This window comes from Alligator mississippiensis, chromosome 1 (genome assembly GCF_030867095.1).
Source record: "Alligator mississippiensis isolate rAllMis1 chromosome 1, rAllMis1, whole genome shotgun sequence".
NCBI lineage: Eukaryota > Metazoa > Chordata > Crocodylia > Alligatoridae > Alligator > Alligator mississippiensis.
Window position 1 is genome coordinate 349,573,908 of NC_081824.1, and position 20,483 is coordinate 349,594,390.

Consider the following 20,483-nt stretch of genomic DNA (forward strand, 5'->3'; position numbering starts at 1 on the left):
TGTGTTTTTTCTATTTACTTAGTCTGAGTTGGTATTTAAAAGGACTTTATACTTTTTAATATCTTGGTATTTTATTTACCTGCAGGTGAGTTCATTATTGGTCGTGTTATTAAAGCCATGAACAATAGCTGGCATCCAGAATGCTTCTGCTGTGATATTTGCCAACAAGTGCTGGCTGATATTGGATTTGTCAAGAATGCTGGCAGGTAAACCCTTGGCCTCTTCCATACTGGTGATGATTAAGGCTTCCCAAAATCTGTAGCTGACCTTATCTCAGCTTTTAAAAATTACAGTAAAGGGAGTGAATATAACTGAAGTGTCTCTCTTTACACGTAAGGTACCTTTATGGGACAAGGATTCAAGAATGCCTCGTACGCAGAGAATGCAGCACAAAAAGGAAATGTCAACATTAAGAATTCTTGATTTATTTTTTTTTAAAAACACTTAGAAAATGCCAACAAATGAACCACTTCATCTCCAGACTTCCTACCGGGTCACCTTCTGGGTATATCTTTTACTTTAGGTCAATTGGGTACATAAAAGGAGGAGAAAATTTTGATAGTATGTTTTGAGTATTCAGGTATATTCCATTAATTCTTTCATGCGAGATGTCAGATACTTTCTGGTGTGATTCCAGTAGCTAATGCTTCAGAGACGCAGGTGCTGTGATAATAACCACTTCAGCAATTTCTGTACACATCTACCTAACACCTCTCTAGGGTTCTCTGAGTATTTCTTCAGAATGAAGTATGTGGCTGCAATCAGGGCTTTTCATTTTCTGTTATTTATTTCTTCATTATGGAGTTCACCCTTATACATAGGAAAAAGTAGTTGTTTGGTTTACTCACAAATATTTTGGTCTTATTTACAGGCTTTTCTTTCCAAGCCACCTTTTCCAACCTGCCTTTTCTTTCTAACCCACCATGGGGCAGATTCTGATGCCTTTATCTGATTTGGGGGCACTCTATGAGTAGTCCAAATAACTTCTGCAGGACTTCTCTAGGAGGGAGATACTATTCAGTGTGAGTGAGTGTTTCAAAGGCTAGGGCCTGTACCCTTCAGTAGTGTGTTTTGGTGCACATGGGGCATTCCATTGATTTAATCTAGTTAAATTTAAACTTGTCAGTAAGTATTGGCAGAATGAGGGCTGAAATTAACATTTAGCTTCCAATCTAACTTTAAGATTCACAGAGTAAAACCAGTCAACAACACAACATTTTAGCACATTTTAATTCCTCTTTTTTGACTAAACACAAGAGAACAGAACAACGATTCCGTCAGTGAATGGAATAAAATTACCTTTACTTTAAGCGTGATTTAGCACACAGGAAACCCTTAAAGGTTTCTGTGTCTAGCAGACAGCTGACTGAAGTGAAGTTTGAATAGATATTTTATAAGTAAAGTTCCCAGATACCTTTACTTACTGATACTGGGTTTTTTTTTTCCTTTCCTACTGTTTTTAGACATCTTTGCCGCCCTTGTCACAACCGGGAAAAAGCAAGGGGCTTGGGGAAATACATTTGCCAGAAGTGCCATGCTATTATTGATGAACAGCCTCTCATCTTCAAGAATGATCCTTACCATCCAGATCACTTCAACTGTGCCAACTGCGGGTAACTGCATTCTGGGAAGGGAGAAATAATTAAGAAATGCTAGTTTTATTTATTTTGCCTATTTGCATTTTAAAGTGCAGCTTTGAGCACCCCATGCTAATAGCATGCCCCCATGTTCCCTCTACAAGCTCAACGTGTGTGTTAAGCATTGAGTCTGCAACTGCCTGTCAGCTGATGAACTGCATCTTTTTACCTCAAACAGAAGATGTTCGTGTTTTTGGATTCCAGAAATCTGGGAACCAACTAATGGGTCTAAATAAAGGCTTAGAGGACAAGAAGGTAGCAGGGGAGAGGTGGTGGCTATAAGTATAGCCACAGTTTGCAGCTGTAGACATAGACAAGGGTTTCACTAGGGTGAACATGACCATTTTTGGTTACAGTTCAGAAGACAGAGTGAGTAGATATAATGAGATTGAATAGGGGGGGAGAGAGAGGTTGAAGGTAAAACTGAAGTTGCATTCCATGGACAAGTTTTGAAAAACATGGAGGGAAAAGTTGGAGAGGTATTAAGAGGGAAGAAAAGAAGTTCATTTTGGAATGTAACTGAGTTTTAAATGGTGGCAGGAAAATCCAGGAGGAGATGAAAGACTGGACAGAAGCTCGTCCACCCTAAAACTCATTAAAGAAATCCAGTCAATTGTAACAAGGAGGGTGGCTAACCATTAGGACAGGTTACTTGTCTGCATGGTAGGTTCTCCATCACTTGAAATGTCATTAAGGGTCTGATTTGGGAGACCCTGACATGTACAAATGAAGGCTCAATAGCAACCAGCTATAAAGTTAGCACACATTTTCAAGCTGGTTGGAGTTTTTTATGGCATGATATGTACTTTACATGTGTAGCTGGTCTCAAGGTAATTTCTCAGTTAGCTGGTTAATTGTGCAATACCTGTAACGTATAGAGGGGGCCACAAACATTCATTGGTGTGACACAATATCGATCAGCACTATGGCCAGGAGGAATGAAAAATTAGACCACAATATCCAAAAACAAAGCCAGTACTGCATAGCAAGTCCTTTTTTAAGTCGTGGTAAATTTGGAAGTCTCAGTTAGTTGTCTGTTTTTCTGAGTTTCTTGAAAACAAATGGGAAAAGTACAGTTTTCTTCCTCGCATATACCTCACTTCCTGTTTGGCTGCTTTTACTTATTTTTCTGTCTTTGGCTGCAGCAGCCTATTCTTGACTTCAGGACTGAGATACATGCCTGAGTTTTGCAGACTGCTGTGACAGCTGCTAGAAAGCTATACACCACTAGTATGGATCTTGATGTACTTCATAAAATCTGTGGATTTTCAAAGTGGCCTCTCTAACAGCTGGATGGGAGAGGTATTTGTCATCCCAAATAGGCACCAGACAGAGAGATCACTATTAGGAGTGCATAACAAATTTTGGATTTGTTTTTTTTTAACATTAGACTCCAATGTAGAACAGGTAGCCACAGCTTTTCACTGAGACACTGTGGTTGGAGATAGTAGGAGCTATAACACAGGCATACTAGTTGTTTGTAGTTGGACATTCAGGAAGTAGGAAGGGAATTTCTCATTGGAGATATGTAGGATAAACAGACAGCAAAGATCAGTTGGAAAAAGGATCTGTAATCCTAAAGCAAGAGTAACCAAATCATATCACCTTTGAGTGCCATCAGCATTTAAGTTTATATTTTCTCAATGACATAACTATTCAGATTTATCATCCAGGTTACAAAGTAACACTAAAAAATATAGGTGAGATCCTGTGATTGGAAGAGAATAAATATGTCCATGAAGTATGAGTGCATATTTCTTTTTGCTTGAAGCTTGGTAGGACATGGAGCATTAATGGAAACACAGATGACTGAATATTTTTTCTCAGTTACATTTGTATAAATCCAAATGTGTCAACTACAGTTGATTTACTTTTAGTAGCACTGGGAACTGAATTTACTCCAACATGCCTATAGTTTGCAAAATGATCTTGTGACATGTAAGCAAATGAGAAAACTATCATATATTTAAAGCAATTTAATGTATGATACTTAATGGTTCTGAGTTGCCAATAGAAGTAGTTAGTCCTGAGGACAAAAGCCCCAGAACCAGGCATTATGTTGTAACTCCATTTTTGAGTAAGACTATTATTTACTGTAAATAAACCTTTTAAAATAAATTCATAAGAGTAAATCCTGTGCTCAAGACTACATATTAGTTGAAATTATCTGTAGTATCAGCTTCTTTGTATTACTCATCAATTAATTTTTCAACAGGAAGGAACTTAGTGCTGATGCCCGTGAGTTGAAGGGAGAATTATATTGCTTGCCTTGCCATGATAAAATGGGTGTTCCTATCTGTGGAGCATGTAGAAGACCAATTGAAGGACGTGTGGTGAATGCTATGGGCAAACAGTGGCATGTGGAGGTAATCCTCAGACTGTGTTGTGTTTTACAAAATGGTGGTCTGAATATACTTAGATTTTGTGAGTTAGTGTTAATAAAAAGGATCAGAACATTCTACAAAATAGTTTGCCATAAGTTCTACATTTTATCTTTTAATTGTCATCATGCATGCAGCTCCTTCTATTTAAAAAAAAAACATGCTGCTTTGAGATTTCTTGTATTTTAAGTGAGAATTATGGAAATTTCTGGAAGGTCTCTGGTAGATCTAAAATATCTCTCGAAACTGTAGAAACTTTAAGGGCAAATATAGACAAAGAAGCGGGGAAATGAACACTAAGCAGGAAACTTTGTAATAATGTTTCTATAAGCTAGCTTCATGATATTAGTAACTTCATGATATTAGTTAGTCACATCCAAAACCTTTTCAGTTTCATATTTTATTTTCTTTAGTCCATGAAATTTGAAGTGCCAGATCTTAAAAGGACCAGTATTTCATGTTTACTTGATCTTAATGTTACATTTCTAAGGTCAAGAAGGAACAGCTAGGAGACGTTCCTTTAATAATGTTGAACCCTTATTTGTGTATTTGTTTCCAAAAAAATTTTCATTAGCTCCATGAATCTGAAGGTGCTTTGTAACATTTGCTTTACAGCATTTTGTTTGTGCAAAGTGTGAAAAGCCATTCCTTGGTCATCGTCACTATGAGAGGAAGGGCTTGGCGTATTGTGAAACCCACTACAATCAGGTGAGGTTGCATTTTGCATTTGTCCACTGATAAATTCACAATTAATCAAATTGCTTTATTGGTAGAAAAGAAATAATAATAGGAAGGGCCCAGTGTGGCCATTTCACAACCATCTGTGTGCATCTTGTTCATTATTGTAATCTTGGATATGTTTTTTGTCATTCATATATAAGTATTTAAATGCTTTTATGGAATTGATTCAAGTATTTCAACAAGATTGTAAGACTTATCACAAAGTATGCCTGAGATAGTTTGCAGTTGGCTTTCAAATCCATCATTATTACTGACTTAGGACTGCCCTGAGCTTCCTGGTGTTTGCAAGGTTTGTGCATCTGTTTAGTGGTGCAGATGACACCCAATCTTTTCCAAGAAGCTAAAGAAAATCTTGTTACTCAGTGGCAGGGGTTTAACACTAGGCCTTAATCAAGAGCTTGGGTTTCCTTACAGCTACTACTGTAAAATGATAGAATTCTATATGAAGATGTGCTGTGCTGCTCAGCTGGCACACTTTTTCCTCTCCCAAAGCTGCAAACACCAAATACATTTGTTGGAAGACACCACCTAGTGACCACTTTTATTTTTGTACATGTTTATAGTTGGTCCTTCTTTCCACAGATCCATTTACTTTATAGTAGAGTCATAGTGTCACTAAAGCCATGATGGTCCAGGAAGTGTACAAGAGATGAGGATTTTTTGTGATACCTTTTATTGGGTCAACTGTATAATTGGGAGAGTGGTTGGACAGGCTTTTGGGCATCAAGTGCTCTTCCTCAGGTTCCTTGCATATCCGTGTTAAGCTTCACATAACTGGCAAGATGAACAGACTACATATATATTCTGTTTATTCTTTTAAAATTAATTCACTACAACTATTTGAAGCACAAGCAACTTGAAAAGTATCATGTGCGTAACTTTTTGCAAATAAAAAATAATAAATGCTATAGTTCTAAAGAGACAAGGTTCCTTGGGTGAATCTGATATCTTTTATTAGACCAACCCAAATAGTTGGAGAATAGTTATTAAGCAAGCTTTCGGGTTCAAAAACCCTTCGTCAAGCTAAGGAAGTTTCAGCAGTTGGTGTGTGCTCTTCCTGGATGGAAGTTCTAAAGATAGTTTTGATGGATTGATGATTGAAATACTAATAGTATAGTTGTAAATATTGATGATATACCTGTAAAGGATAAATGCCATAACCTATAGATGTTAACAAGCATATTTGTTTGCTTGGCCCAAAAGGAACTAGCTCTTGTAATATTTGTTTTTATAAAATCAAAAGCAAATAGATATGGGTATTTCCCTGCAATGCTGGCAACAGAAACATCAAGACATGGTTTTAGTCATGAATGGGAACCTGAAAGTTAAATCAACTATAAGTTAATGATAAAGGAATTTGACTAGCATATTTTAAATGTGCCAGATAAGATAAATGAAAAAATGAAACAGAATTAGCAGAGTGGAAAAGAACAAATTGTATATTATTAAAATTGAAATAATTTTACAATCTTGTTTGTAACAAAAGGAAGTAGAAAGTGGCTTTAAATTTTTCCCCAGCATTCTTTTTATCATACTGAGCTAAATAGAGCTGTGTTCATGTCCCTATGCTGTAATATAATTATTTGGTTGTTTAAGAATCTACCCGGGATAAATTCATAGGGTTTTTTTCTCCATCTACAGCTGTTTGGCGACGTTTGTTTCCACTGTAATCGTGTGATTGAAGGAGATGGTAAACACTTCTCTTGTTTCATTTTCTTATCAAATCATTTCACAAGAAGCAGTAACTAAATGAGGCACCAGTAAAAGTGAAGATGTGTGTTTTCTCTTTAGAAGTGATGATTATGTCTCATTATCCCTCTCCAAATGTATATTTTTCTAAATTATTCCGTTTCTCTCGTGAGTGTAAAACACTATGGCCCCAGTGATGGAATATGATGTAGGCAGGCAGTTCCTGCATCTGTTTAGAGCCCTTCTGACTTCAGTGGAGCTCTGTACAGATACAGAAGTTCATATACAGTCATCTCTAAATGACTGGAGCCTAAAATTCAGATTGTTAAAAGTAGGCACCTAAAGTTACACATAGGTACCTAACCACATTTTTCAAAGCACCTAAGCACCATATTTCTATTTCAATGGGAATTAGGTTCTTAGAAACTTTTGAAATTCCTATTAGATGCTTACCTCCATAATTAGGCACTTAGGCTGCCTATGGACATGCTCCCATGCGTTCTAATTAGAACACATTGGAGCTGACTCAATTAATCGATTAATCGAGTCTGTTCCACATTCTAATTAGAACTGGCATCACCACAGTGTCACATGTATTAAGCCCCCTCCCTCCCCCCCTCGCCTTTCGGAATAGTTGTGGGGGCGCTTTAACTAAAGCTCTTCAAATGAGCTTCAGTTAAAGCGTCCCATGGCCACTTTTAAATGCCCAGGGGTTTAATACATGTGACATTGCAGTATTTTAATTAGAGTGACTCTCCGGAAACCGCTCTAATTAAAATACCCCACCCTCACTCCTGAGCATGTGTATATTAGGCAGCCCTAAGTATCCTTAAAAAATCTGGCTAATGCTGGAAAAGGTTAGCATTAAAAGAGCACATGTCCTAGAAATACAGTGGCTGTTTGACAACAAACTGAGACAAGCTGCTGCAGAATTTTGAAGTACCATATTGTTCTGATTATAAACCGACTCCTCATTTTCAGGATTAATTTTAGGAAAAAATTTCCTCTGTGTGTAGCTTGAGAACTACAAATCAAACACTTTGAAATCGTATTTCTTTTACAAAATCCTAGAGGAGAATCAACTAATCAAGGGAAGGACCCAAAGGGTTGAATGTGCTAAAAATGATAAACTAAGTTTCTTCTGTGCCAAAGCATTTTGCCCAAGACTCATCATATTGCCTTCAGCTTAAAATTCCATGGTGATACATTTATCGAGACAAATATTTTTAGTTAAATGGAAACAGCTTGGTGGTTTAAACTAAGATAGGCCTGATGGGGGCAAATTTGAATTGCAGTTCTGCATTCAAATGTCATGGGCACATCTGAGCCAACACTTTGGATTCAGATTTGAATTTTCCTGAGATATGTAAGGAGAGGGAAACTGGGTGGTCTTATGGGGATGTTCAGGCCTTTTTGTTTGTTTTTGTTTTGTTGGAAAATGCTAATGTGTTGAATCTCAAGTGTTTCAATATTCATTTTTACCAACTTGCAGTGAAACAGGGGGTGTTCCAGCAGAACTCTGTATTGTTTCCAACCATGCTATGGGCTCTTCTCTGGCTCTATGGCTACTGTAGTAACCTGCAACAGGAAGTGCTCAGGACCAGGAACCCACTGCTTCCCAGTTCCCTGTGGCAGAGCAGGGAGTCTGGAAACCTCAGCTTGACACCAGGTCCTTACCTTGCTCCCACTCCAGAGCAGCAGAACCAGGACATCTGCAGGAACTGTGGGGTAGTGGCAATCAGTCACCTAGTCATGGTGGGATTTATCCAAGTAAGCAATGCCTGCCGCTCCTCTGCCACCATGTGGACAAACCTGGGTGGAACCTTTAAGAGCCAGGCAGTTTGGCCCTTAAAAGTTCCACACAAGGATGTCTGCTCCAGCATGGTGGTGATGAAACAGAAGATCCTGTGCAGCACCCTTAAGCTTTGCAGGGGATCATATGCTCTGCATAACAGTATCGTATTGATCAGATTATAAATTAACCTCCTGTATTAGTAACAAGTGATTTTTTTTAGGGTAACAGTTAAATTTTATAACCAAAACAATGCAATAATACAAAATTAATATTTACCTTACAATAGCATCTGTCTGAAGAAGTACCATATACCAGTGTTAGAATCAGCAAGGCCACTACCATTACCTGTGAGACAAGACTTAGTTTTCTTAAGAGGAGATTGTGTCATGGATTGTAGCATCAGTAAAGGAAGAACCCGTATATTTTCAAGATTATAGAATAACGTATCTATAAAACAACAATTTAGGAGTCCTCTTGAAGGAAATATTCTGTTTGACTTCAGTGAAGTGCTGCAAAAAGAAAACAGTTAATTTGGATTAAATGATAATTAGGTATCTTCATGTTTCTACTGTGTACTGTGTTTCATATCATAGGTTCTAGTTGCTAAACTGAGCAGATTGCAGTGTGTAATTTCATTGTTCTCTGCACACTTTTAACCATTATTTTATAGCTATTCTTTTATTCCTGAATACACATGCATAATAAAACACTGTATTCAGCAATGAAGTTTGTTCAGTTTTATTCTACCAGAGATGGCAAATGAATGAACCAATAAAGCAGCGGATTACCTGTAACAGGATCATTGACTGTGTCTCGGGGGGGTTACTTTGAAAGGGACTACCTCCATGAGGGACTGCGTCCACTATCTGTTGGATAAGGATTACTTAGACAAGCAGTGGAATAATATTTTGGCATTCGCTGGACAACTGACACCCTAAAGCTGAAGAGGATACAGTGCACAACTAGCACCATGTTCCTTCAGAGAGAAATGTTTAATTTGTGGCAGTAACTACTGTAAATGAAAATAACTGACTACAACTGCAAAACAGGTCATCTGTTTCATTCTGGGATGCATTTTAATAGAAAAGTATTGTCATATGTTTGTGCTACATCTACTAATCAGAAGCAGGAAGGGGAGAGGAGACAAATCTTGGCATGGGAGAGATGGAAGAAAAGTGGAAAGAGATAGGAGAGAGAAAAAGGTGTAGGAAAAAAAGAGATTGACAAATGTACAAATCAAGTTTGATCTCAAATCAAAATTAAACCCTGCCAGTGTGGAGCTATCGCAAAATGATAAATAAAGACCTTGCTAAAAGAGAATCATAACTAGTTCAGGGTCAGCCTAAACAAATTGATGCAATTTGGAGACCACTGTCCCAGGTTACCCAATATTTACCTACAAAATATTCGTGTGCTTTTCCTTATCTCCCTTTTATTGTTACGATCATCCCTGGGTTTCTCCTTAATTTTAATATTTCGTCACTGTAAGCTCCTCAACTGTATGTCCTACGAATTGTGCAAATTTTCATTTTTTTTAACAGATGCCTCTGTTTATTGAACTGAAAGTTATGTCTTTCTCCCCTTCTCCGTAGTTGTCTCTGCGCTGAATAAGGCATGGTGTGTCAACTGTTTCTCTTGTTCCACTTGCAACACTAAATTAACACTCAAGTAAGTTTATCAGATAGTTTAAGATAATGAAAACATCTGTGATGTTTCAAAATGGGTCAAGGGTCATCTTTACATGTACACATTGATGTTGTTTAACTGCAGTGGTAGAGAAAACAGGCAGCTTTTCATAAATGACATCCATGTTCTTCTCTTTTATTACATGTACTCCTTTTAAATCTGCTTCTGCTTTCTGGTCAGTTCTTTCTTCAGCTAAGATTACTTTGTAACTCTTTTGCTGTTCTTTCCTTTGTTTCTTCCTTGCCCTATCGAAAGGGATAAGTTTGTTGAAATTGATCTAAAGCCTGTCTGCAAACACTGTTACGAGAAAATGCCTGAAGAATTTAAGCGGCGACTAGCCAAACGGGAGCGAGAAGCGAAGGATAAAGACAAGCAGAAAAAGAAAAAGCCAGTCTGTTTGTAAACTTTCCTTTTCCTCCTCTTACCACCTCTGTTTCTTTCTTCTTTGGTTAGTGTTAATGGATATTCTTTTCATTTTTGCATGTATCTGTGATAACTGAATACAACACAATGATTAATTTTCCTATACAACTTGAAATCTTTAATACTAATTTTAATATTAAGTTTTTGGCCATTCTTGCAAGAAACAAATCTTGTGATACTCCTTTTATTAACACAACTAGAAAATGTGGAAATTTGTGTTAAAGCCTCTTAATTTTTTTAACAGATTATGTTAATGCTTCCCTACAGTGTTCAGCGCTCAGGCTTCAACCTCCCAAATTGCCCAAGGTTTCTAAGCACAATTAAGTACATGTGCAAACAGGCATTTGGACACAGAGTTTGAATATTACCTGTATCTCAAATGTAGTTTCATGTTTAATAACCTCAGGGATGCTGCATAGTTTTGAGTGAACACTTAGTACTTAAATTCATATTTTCAAAGCTGGTGTTTTTATCAACTTAAAAATACCAGTCCTTGCAAACAATGTTGTATTCAAATTCCATTTTCCAGTTAAGATTTTTTCACTGCAACATTAATATTGCGCTGCATTTTTAATTACTGTATGTTAGGAGCTCTTGTTCTTATCTTAATCTTAATTCATTACCCAAACAGGGACTGTCTAAATTCATGTATTACATGCTCTATCCGGCCACCTTCTGAATATCACTGAACTTGTTTCTCATAATTCATATGTTCCTTGTTTTTGGAGCCACTTATAAATCATTACTTTTAAATAAAAGGGTTGCCAGAGTCTCCTGTTACAAACCATCATATTGTTTCAAAGTGACATGAAATCTTGTGGGAAAACAAATAATTTTTTCCTGCATGGATTATTAATCAGAAAACCATTTCCATTTCTAAAAATACAACAGATCGTTAAAATATAGGGAAAGCAAACTTGAGTACTCAATTTATATCTGGAAAGTAGTACTATGTGTTTTAAGTAACCTAATATACTACCAGTGTAGTCAGAAAATATTACATAGCATTTTACTTTTCCAGTGTGTTTGCTGGCATTTGACAGCAGCGTTTCATTATTTTGTTGACACAGTAGTACTTCCTGTCTGGACAGATTAGCCCATAGCTGTAGGGTTTCCTCTGCTTTCCTCTAAAAGCAGCTGGTATTGCTGATTGCCAGAAACAGGATGTTTAACAAGATGGTCCATGCTTTAATCCAGTACAGCATTTTCAGTTGTCTTCATAATAGCGTGTGCCAATATTCAAACAAGATAGGTTTTTACTAATGGAAATGTGAAGAATTTTGAAAATGTATCCCATATCTGTACTAATATGTTTACAATTCATTGTTTAATTATACATCACTGCATGTTGTACCAAATCAGGCCTTCCTATGTCTGACTGCATAATTGGTAAAATGGACTAGGAGCCATCAATTTCAAAGCTGTTAGAAAAGGCATAAGGCAGTCCAATAAGGTAACTGGCCTTACTGAGGTGCAAAAAGTATATGTAGGCTATTTGTGTAGGTAGAAGAGTTCAGATAAGTGCATAATCTTTTTTTTTGTTCAATCCCAATGTTTTGCAGTTAAAGTACACTACAAAATGTTTTCTTCACTTCAGTTATTTACTTCATTTTCTTTTTCTCTCTTGCTCTCTAATATATTATCACTCATATATATACTATATATGATGTATCTACTAGTAGTGTGTTTATGATATATCTACTTGTAGTATATACAGAGTATTATATACACTAGTATACTATTTATGTGTGTATGTCTATGTATTGACTATATGCCTGGTGTGCACTTAGCACCATTTTTCAAAACCTAGTTTGTGTTCTTTAGCGAAGAAACCAATACTCAACAAGCCAGGTATAAAGAAACCCAGATTCTTCTGAACTTGGGTCTTTCTTCCTTAACATTACTCAAAAACACAGGCATAAATAGTCATGTGTATAATAGTGTGTGCCCTTTAAAATAGATTCAGGTATGTCTGCATGTGCTGTCTCATTTTATTATTTGTAATTTGTGTTCCGTGTGTAAGTAAAAACCCTCATAGTGGTATAAGTATCTTTTATTTTTATAACATTATGAGACATCTTCAAAATCCCTTTCACTAAAGTTATATTTTGCTTTACCATTTTTAGGAACAAGTTTGTTGAGTTTGATATGAAGCCTGTCTGCAAGAAGTGCTATGAGAAGTTTCCCTTGGAACTGAAGAAGAGACTGAAGAAACTAGCTGAAACTTTAGGGAGGAAGTAAAGATACCAAAAATCTCATTTTCTGTGCAAAAATGAGAAGCTGTTAACAATATTATTTGATTTTATTTCATTTGAGGCTGCAATCAGTCAAACACAAGCAAAGAGAATGAATTTCCCTGCTGCACGATTAGCTTCATACTAAAGTTCTTGCCTCTTATCTCCCTCAGAACATATGTCTAGAACACTCTGATACTTTATGTAAACTTCATAACTAGCAAAAACTAAATATATCTTAAATTCTCTATTTGCCATTTGCAGTTATATCTGTCTGTTGCTATATAGCTTATATTCACATACTAAATGAGTTATCAGTTCATGAGAGAGACTGGTGGCTCTGTAGTTGGACTCCTAGATAGAATCTGGTGCCCACCCACTGATGTTAGGTGGGGATACTGTATAGACATAAGATCTGCTAGTACTTCACTGCAAAGACTTTAAAAATGCACATAACTTTATGTACATGAATAGTTCCTTTAAAGTTCTCAGTACTATTTGTGTGCATAAAATTAATCATGTATGTAAGTCTTTGAATGACTCAGGCCTAAATCTGTAATTTATCACTTTCTTGGGAACTGTTCATTCTTTAGATTCTGATCAAAGTACACTTAGAAAAGCCTTACTTTTTAACTGTCTCTGAAACAACTGTCAATCTAACTGCAACTAATGCAGAAGGTATATTGCCTTAACTAGATTAAACTTATTAATCTTTGTACATCAGACTTCAAAAGTGGAAACAGCAACATAAGAAATATATTCCTGTTGCAAAAAATGAGCATATTCAGAACTACTTGAATTTTGCTACGTTCAGTTTAAAACAATGCAGTAACTTCTGTGAGTGTTTTGTATTTTATTTCCTTTTTGTGCCTTATTCTGCTGGACCTTAATAATGTTTAAAAAATGATCCATTAAATATATATGCAATTTTATTTCATATTTTTTATGCAGAAAATGTATGCCAGGTATTTCAAAAGATAACATGCTTTAACTGTACCAGATGTCTGAAGAATTCTTTTTTTTCCAAATGTGAACACTTGAGGTTTTAAAAATACATTACATTGCTTCGTGGAATAAGTAATTTTTAGATGAACACATGAAACATTTATCTGTTATTTGGGAATGTTACTTTTACATCACAGAGCTCAAGGATAAAAGGTCAATCCTGTTAAGTGCTCAGCATCTTTAAGTTTTATTGCATCCTTGGAGGACTGAGCCCAAACCAATCAAAATGTCCAATAAATAGCATTAGACTCTTCATTTATAGCTGTACAGAATCTAGTTCATTTCCTTCCTGTTAAAAGTGCAATGGATTAAAAATCTATCAGAAATTGCCTGTGATAATACATTACCAAATATGGCAAACTAATTTAACAAAAATCTAACCTTTCCTCTTTTAATATGGCAACCTTAACAGATTCTGATGGATTATGCAGTATCAGCTGGAATCTCATAAAATGTCTAAGAACAATTACCCCTTAGTTGGTTTAAACTTTCCAGTGCAGTCACTAAAGGTTATGAAATTTAACTTGTCTCACCTCTTAAAGGGATATTCAAGGTGAAGAGGAAGACACAATTCTCTCTTCCATTTGCCACACTGTATGTTTGTCCACCTTTGGTTGTATTTATGCATATAAAGTAACAATATAACAGTAATAGGTTTAATTCCTAGTTTTGGCCCTTGACTGTGTTTTGCCTTTGCAGGGTTGAGGGGGAGGGGGGAGGGGAGTAGGGGGGCACTACACTCTGCTTCTGAGGCGTTTGCTTTGAGAAGCAAGAACAAAAAGAGCTAAAGGAAGGCTAAAGGAAGAGTCTGTGTCCTCCCTCTTACAAAATGCCTTGTTGCTGTGCCCTGCCAGCTGTGAGGGTAGGAGGCACCTTTGCCAAGAGCCCAGTCAGGGCCAAGTCCCTTCAGCTTCTCTCCCCCAGAGAAGGAAGGAAGCCAGAGAAGGTTGAAATGGTTGGTTTCCAGGGCAAGAAACCCAGGGGGTAGAGGACAGCTAAATCCCTATAGCCTGCTCCAGCATCCTGACTACGTTCAGTCATCTCATCACCTATCCCTCTGGCTCTCCTGGCTCTGAACTCTGCGCAGGGACTGCCTACGGCAAAACGTAAGAGTTGCCATTGACTGGGTCAGACCCTCGGTGTCGCAGTGGCAGAGAGCAGATACTGAAAGGAGTGAACAGGAGATGGCCAGTTTCCACTGCTCCTCTCTCACATGCAGCCTCCAACAGTGAAGGTCTAGGAAGTTGCAATTCAGAGGCTATATTCCTAGCTCCTACGCTCAATAGTGACCGCTCACTACTGGATTGGAATTTATCCAATCCGTTTGCATCCTGTGAAATTGGCAGCTTCCGCATCCCGTGGCAGTGAGGTCCACACTCAAATGGGACACAGCATGCCTCCTGTTAGCTTGAAACTGACTACCTCCTTGGTGCAATTTGTGACCCTGAGTTCTTATATGGCGGGAGAGAGCAAATGACAAATCTCTGTTGACTTTCTCTGCCACTTAACATTGTGAAGGCTATGGCATGCTGCCAGGAGAGCGAGGGGAGTTGATTCTTCCTCTCTATTCAGAGCAGGTGAGGCCACATCTGGAGTACTGTGTCCTGTTTTGGGGCCCCCCACTACAGGAAGGGAGCGGTCTGGTTGGGGCAGCCCTGCTCTGAGCAGGGGCTGGACTGCAGGAGGTCTCGTGCACCAGCACAGGCTGGGGACCAGCTGGCAGTCCTGAAGAAAAGGCCCTGGGGCTTACAGCAGATAATAAGCTGAATAGGAGCCAGCAGCGTGCCCTGGTTACCAAGAAGGCTAACGGCATACTGGGCTGCATTGGTGAGAGCCCCCCCCAGCACAACAAAGTAAGGGCGGGAAGGGAATAGGCCCGGGGAAAGGGTGGGGCGGGGCTACCCAATGGGAGGTGAGAACGAGAAAGTGCACGGATGTTGGGGCGGGGCTATGTGGCAGGGGGTGTGGCTTCTCGATGGGGAGAGGAACGTGAAAATGCCCGGATGTTGGGGGCGGGGCTACTGCCACAGGAAGGAAGGGGAAAGTGCCCGGATGTTAGGGGCGGGGTTACGCAACAGGGGGTGTGGTCACTCAGGAGGGAGGGGGAGAGGAACGTGTGAAAGTGCCCAGATGTTGAGAAGGCTCAAACGGAACTGTAGGGGGTGCGCATGCGCCTCAAGCATTCTCTTCCGTCACTTCCGCTTCCCGCCGTGCGACCCGGGCTCTCGCTCGTAGTCGCGGGCGGTTCGCGTCACTCTCGCCGTGCGGCGCTGCCGGGTCGCCCCTTGGAGACCGGTTGACCGCCGCGGCTGCCATGATGCGGCGCAGTAAGGCCGAGGTGGAGCGGTACATCGCCTCCGTGCAGGCCGCCGCGCCGTCCCCCCGCGAGGTGAGAGCGGCCGGGCCTAGCCGGCCCGGCAGGCTTGAATTTGGGAGCTTGACTTTTGGGCCTTGCCCGACTGAGTTTGGCCTTGATAAAGATGGGGGGAGGGGAGGAGTTCTAGCTCTTCCTGGCTGTTCTTGGGTGTGTCAAGTCACGGGATCCTGGTGAATGGCGAAGGGAAAGCAGATTGGGATTTATCACTTTCTCTTTCCCACCACAGCATACCTAGGAGTTGGAAAAGGAAACTAGTAAGTTGACAGTTTCCAGCTATCAGGCAGTTCTTTCTCGCTGTGTTTCATTCAGGTGTGACCTCCCTGGCACTGGCTGTGAGGGAGGCGGGGAGTTTTGGCCAATTCCAAGAGGGATGGGACCGGCTCTTGGAGGAAGGGGGCAGAGGAGCTAGCAAGCAGGGGAGTGAGGGGTGTGGCCTTGGAGTCAGGGCTTCCTAGTTTTGAAATGCCAGAGGCTGCAAGTGAGAGAGGAACTGTGGGAAAACCCCTGGTGGTCGCCAGATGACTTTCTTTGGGTAAATCCAATATCTTTTATTAGACCTGCTCAAATAGAACCATAGAAAATTAGGGTTGGAAAAGGGACCTCAGGGAGGTCATCTAGTCCAACTCCCTGCTCAAAGCAGGACCATCCCCAACTACATCATCCCAGTCAAGGCTTTGTTGGAAACGTGGGACAGTTTGAATAAGAAGATTGAGAGAAGAGAAACATTCAGCATGTAAATTAGTTTTGCAGTCAACAAGTCCTATCATTAGGAAATAGGAAGAGCCCTTTTCTCCCCAGCACCACCTGGGGTGATGAGGAACAATGGTAATAAGCTGATGGAGAATAGGTTTAGGTTAGAGATCAGGAGGTGATATTTTACAGTTAGGGTGGCCAAAATCGGAACCAGCTTCCCAGGGAAGTGGTCCTTGCCTCTATCTTGGGTAAATTCAGAAAGAGGTTGGGTGATCACCTGTCTGGGGTCTTGTGAACCCAGCATTCATTCCTGCCTGTGGCAGGGGGTCAGGCTAGATGATCTGTTCAGGTCCTTCCTGACCCTAGCTACTATGAAACTATGACACTATGAAGTGATATTAGATTATCTAAGGGCTGGGCATCATAGGCACTGACATGACAGGGTAGTGATCGGGCAAAGGAACACTAGGGCAATCAGCCCTGCGGGGAAAGGCCACAGTTTGATAGCAGAGAAGTCATTGCATTGATAGCCAGGTCCTGAATAACCCATTGCTGCACAAGAGGCTCAGTGTATTTATATGCCTCACTGGTTTGTACAGCCTGTTCTTTGTATGTAACATCAGGTAGGAAGAAAAGACAGGAGTCGGATGGGACTGAGGCAGTAGAGCCAAGGAGATAGAGAACACTGTTAGTGTGCTAGCATGGTAACATCCTTAGCTCCAGTTGGAAACATTCTTCTTAGCAAGCTTTCAGGTACAAATGCCCAGCTTGCTAAGAAGAATTTGTCCAACTATTTGAGTCGGTCTAATAAAAGATATCAGATTTATGCAAAGAACCTTGTCTGCCTGTGTCTTTAGAGAAACACAGCTACAGTCTACACCCCTGGTCATAGCTAGGTCACGTTCCCTTTCAGCCTCTGCTCTGCCACGGGCACAGTGATACTAAGCAAGATGGACTTATGGTCTGACCCAGTCAGTGGCAGTTCTTATATATTGGGAAAAGTGTTTGTTCTTGGCATGTTGAATATAGCAGGGAAGAGGGTCTGGGTGGCCAGCTCCCTAGCTGTCAAGCCCAGAAAGTGGTCAGTAAGCTGTCATGGTAGTCATGGGTGCCCCTGGCCTGTTGAAAAGCCACATTTGACCTTTTTTTCAAAGGTCTCATGCAGCCATGCATGAGGTCTGTTTTTACTGTTTACCTTGCTGCAAACTGCAGTGGTAGGATATTTAACAATGCAGCCTTTTTATGTCATCGCACATCCGTGTGCACTGTAACACACAGAAGGATTTAGACGGGATCAGTGGACGCAGCAATTGTACTGTCTCATACCTGAGCAAACATGCAGGGATTTTGTTGAGGCTGAGTCACAGAATTCAGATCCTTTTTAAACCAAATGATGACAAGTTGGTATTCATTGAATATAAGAAGTTGGCCATTGCAAGTGTTTATTAACCACACCCCACTTTTAATACTTTTCATCTCTTTGTTTTCTGTGTGAAAGACCTACAGAAATGGGGAGCACTGAGTGACTCTGTGAACTATGCTACAGCTGAATGCAAGGAGTAAACAGTAGAAATAGATGCTTCTTATTCCTCAGTTGCACAGTATCCAAGATCAGTGTGACTACACTGCTTCATTAGTCCCTTTTTAGTAGACTAGCTCACAGGCATCTTCAGATTTCAGTTTTGAATCTATACCATAGTCCATAGAGGCAAGTTTGACTTTTAAATCTGTCCTACCTTCATTCAGAAAATCACTGTATTTGATTTAAGATGGGTGACTTGAAGTGAGGAGAGGTTTAAAAATATACAGCATTTAATCTGAGCCCCCAAGGTCTGGAATAGACTGCTGCCAGAGGTGGTTCAAGCAAGCCTTCAAGACCAATTTGAATGTTTATCTTGCTGGGATCCTATGACCCCTGCTCACTTACTGCCCCTGGGGCAGGGAGCTGGACTTGAAGATCTTCCAAGGTCCCCTCCAGCCCTAATGTCTATGAAATATATGAAATAATGGCTCATCTTCTATTTGCCACAGATCTTAAATGAGCTGAAAGTTGAATATTATCCTGTTAACAAAAAAGTGCTTGAACTTACTGCTGCAAACCAAGCAAAATTCTTAGTTTTCAACTCAATGTCCAGAGTTCATCCTCCTTTCATAGAATTTCCTTGTGGCCTTCCTGTTCCTTGCAGGCTTTCCAGATAATTATTGGGTAGTTTTTGATTGCCATCGATGCAGTAGTTCTCTGACCGTGGTGTATAGAAGGCTGATATTTCTCAGAGTACTGTCTGGATGTGTAATGTTGAGTTATCTTGATTGCAGTTTCAAAACTGCATTTAAAGGAACCTCACTGTATATTGAATATTTTAAATATTTCCCTCCAGTTAAGCAGTTGCTGTAGTTGACATACACATGTTAAACAATTGTTGAATGTGGGAAGTGATCCACATACAGTGTGTCTGATTATAAATTAACTTTTGCACAAGCACAATTCTTCCTCTTAGAGAGAGCTAACAGGGTATCAGGAGTACTCTGGCTAGAAATAATGTGCTATTTCTGAAATTGTGAAAATCAGTTTCTGCTGATAGACTTGTTCTGGTGTATATAATTTAAGAGGGAGTTCATCTAGATAGATGCATAATAGACTTTCGGCAGCAAATTTACTCTGTTTTGACCAAAATGATCCTGTTTAGTGTGCCACTTGTTGCTTTTATAGTCAACAAAAACATTCCCAATATATACTCGGGCAGTGAAGTTTTCTATTTGCTAGGTAGCTTAATTTGCCTATGTATAGGGTATTAGTACTGTGCATAAATAGGAAGTAGGACTTTATAATAGTTTGGGGTAAGAATAACACAGAATTTAATGAGAAACTGGAGTACGATTGAAAATACGTATCTAAAGTTTAGTCCCTTAGTTGAATACAGATAAACTGAAAATCATGTTTAAACTATTTTGGTTAAATATAGGAACATTGTATTTTATGAAAGTTTTGCCATAACACTTCATGTTTCTCGTCTCCTAGAAATCAATTAAAGGATTCTTTTTTGCTAAGCTGTATTATGAAGCAAAAGAATATGAACTTGCTAAAAGGTAACATACATTAAAAACATTGTTTTTAATTACGGTGATGGCTAATTACATATTATTATTATATAGCTATTTATCATATGTACTTTAAATACCAAAACTGTGAATTTCAGGTAGTGTTCAGTGCATCTTACCCTCAATGCAACTTGGTAGAGCGAGAGAGATTTTAGAGTGAGAGGTGGGGGGGTGGGAGCAGAGAACCTGAAGGAAAGCTGGAACTAGAAAAGTAAAACTATGCTTTGAGGTAGTCGCAGTTCTACAGCACAGTATACATTTATTGGTTCTTTGTGCTGTCCAAATATTTACTAACAAGTGTTGCATTGGTATATACCAGATAAACGCTGTGTGCTGCTTTGGAGCTGCAGAGCCAAATGCTGTGGTTTGAACCCTCACTATTCAGCACAAGAATGGGTTAAGTTTTTAGATTTTTTTTTTAAGTAGTGATCAGGAAACTTTTATTTCTTTTTTTTCTTTCTTTCTAGGTATATATCAACATACCTTAGCGTACAGGAGAGAGATCCAAAAGCTCACAGATTCCTTGGCCAGCTCTATGAAGCTGAAGATAACATAGAAAAGGCTGTGGGTTGTTATAAGGTAAGTAATAGGTTATCCTGCATTCTGTTTGAATTATGTAGAATTCAGAAAAGGGGGTCAGCTTTTTTTTTTCTATTTGCTTTTTGCTATACAAAACAGATAGGAGACAACTGTGCTATAGCTAAGTGAACAATCTGATAAAGC

General features: G+C 39.2%; 2 protein-coding genes across 8 annotated transcripts in view; both read left to right on the forward strand.

Annotated features, from left to right (window-relative positions):
• LIMS1 (LIM zinc finger domain containing 1) overlaps positions 1-13,582 on the forward strand; it is a 121,916-nt gene extending 108,334 nt beyond the window's left edge. For 5 of the 6 annotated variants that reach the window (XM_019485006.2, XM_019485007.2, XM_019485008.2 and 2 more), the window contains exons 4-10: positions 86-206; positions 1,464-1,613; positions 3,853-4,003; positions 4,634-4,726; positions 6,401-6,449; positions 9,836-9,911; positions 12,479-13,582. In XM_019485006.2, coding sequence (XP_019340551.1) covers positions 86-206; positions 1,464-1,613; positions 3,853-4,003; positions 4,634-4,726; positions 6,401-6,449; positions 9,836-9,911; positions 12,479-12,593 — 755 coding nt within the window. In that variant the 3' untranslated portion in view covers positions 12,594-13,582. Of the gene's footprint in view, positions 1-85; positions 207-1,463; positions 1,614-3,852; positions 4,004-4,633; positions 4,727-6,400; positions 6,450-9,835; positions 9,912-10,184; positions 10,348-12,478 lie in introns of those variants that run through there. The other variant, XM_059721031.1, reaches the window with a different exon arrangement.
• A 2,226-nt stretch (positions 13,583-15,808) lies between these two features.
• RGPD4 (RANBP2 like and GRIP domain containing 4) overlaps positions 15,809-20,483 on the forward strand; it is a 54,478-nt gene continuing 49,803 nt past the window's right edge. The window contains exons 1-3 of one of the 2 annotated variants that reach the window (XM_059721032.1): positions 15,809-15,980; positions 19,681-19,748; positions 20,228-20,339. In XM_059721032.1, coding sequence (XP_059577015.1) covers positions 15,906-15,980; positions 19,681-19,748; positions 20,228-20,339 — 255 coding nt within the window. In that variant the 5' untranslated portion in view covers positions 15,809-15,905. The remainder of the gene's footprint in view (positions 15,981-19,680; positions 19,749-20,227; positions 20,340-20,483) is intronic. The other variant, XM_059721033.1, reaches the window with a different exon arrangement.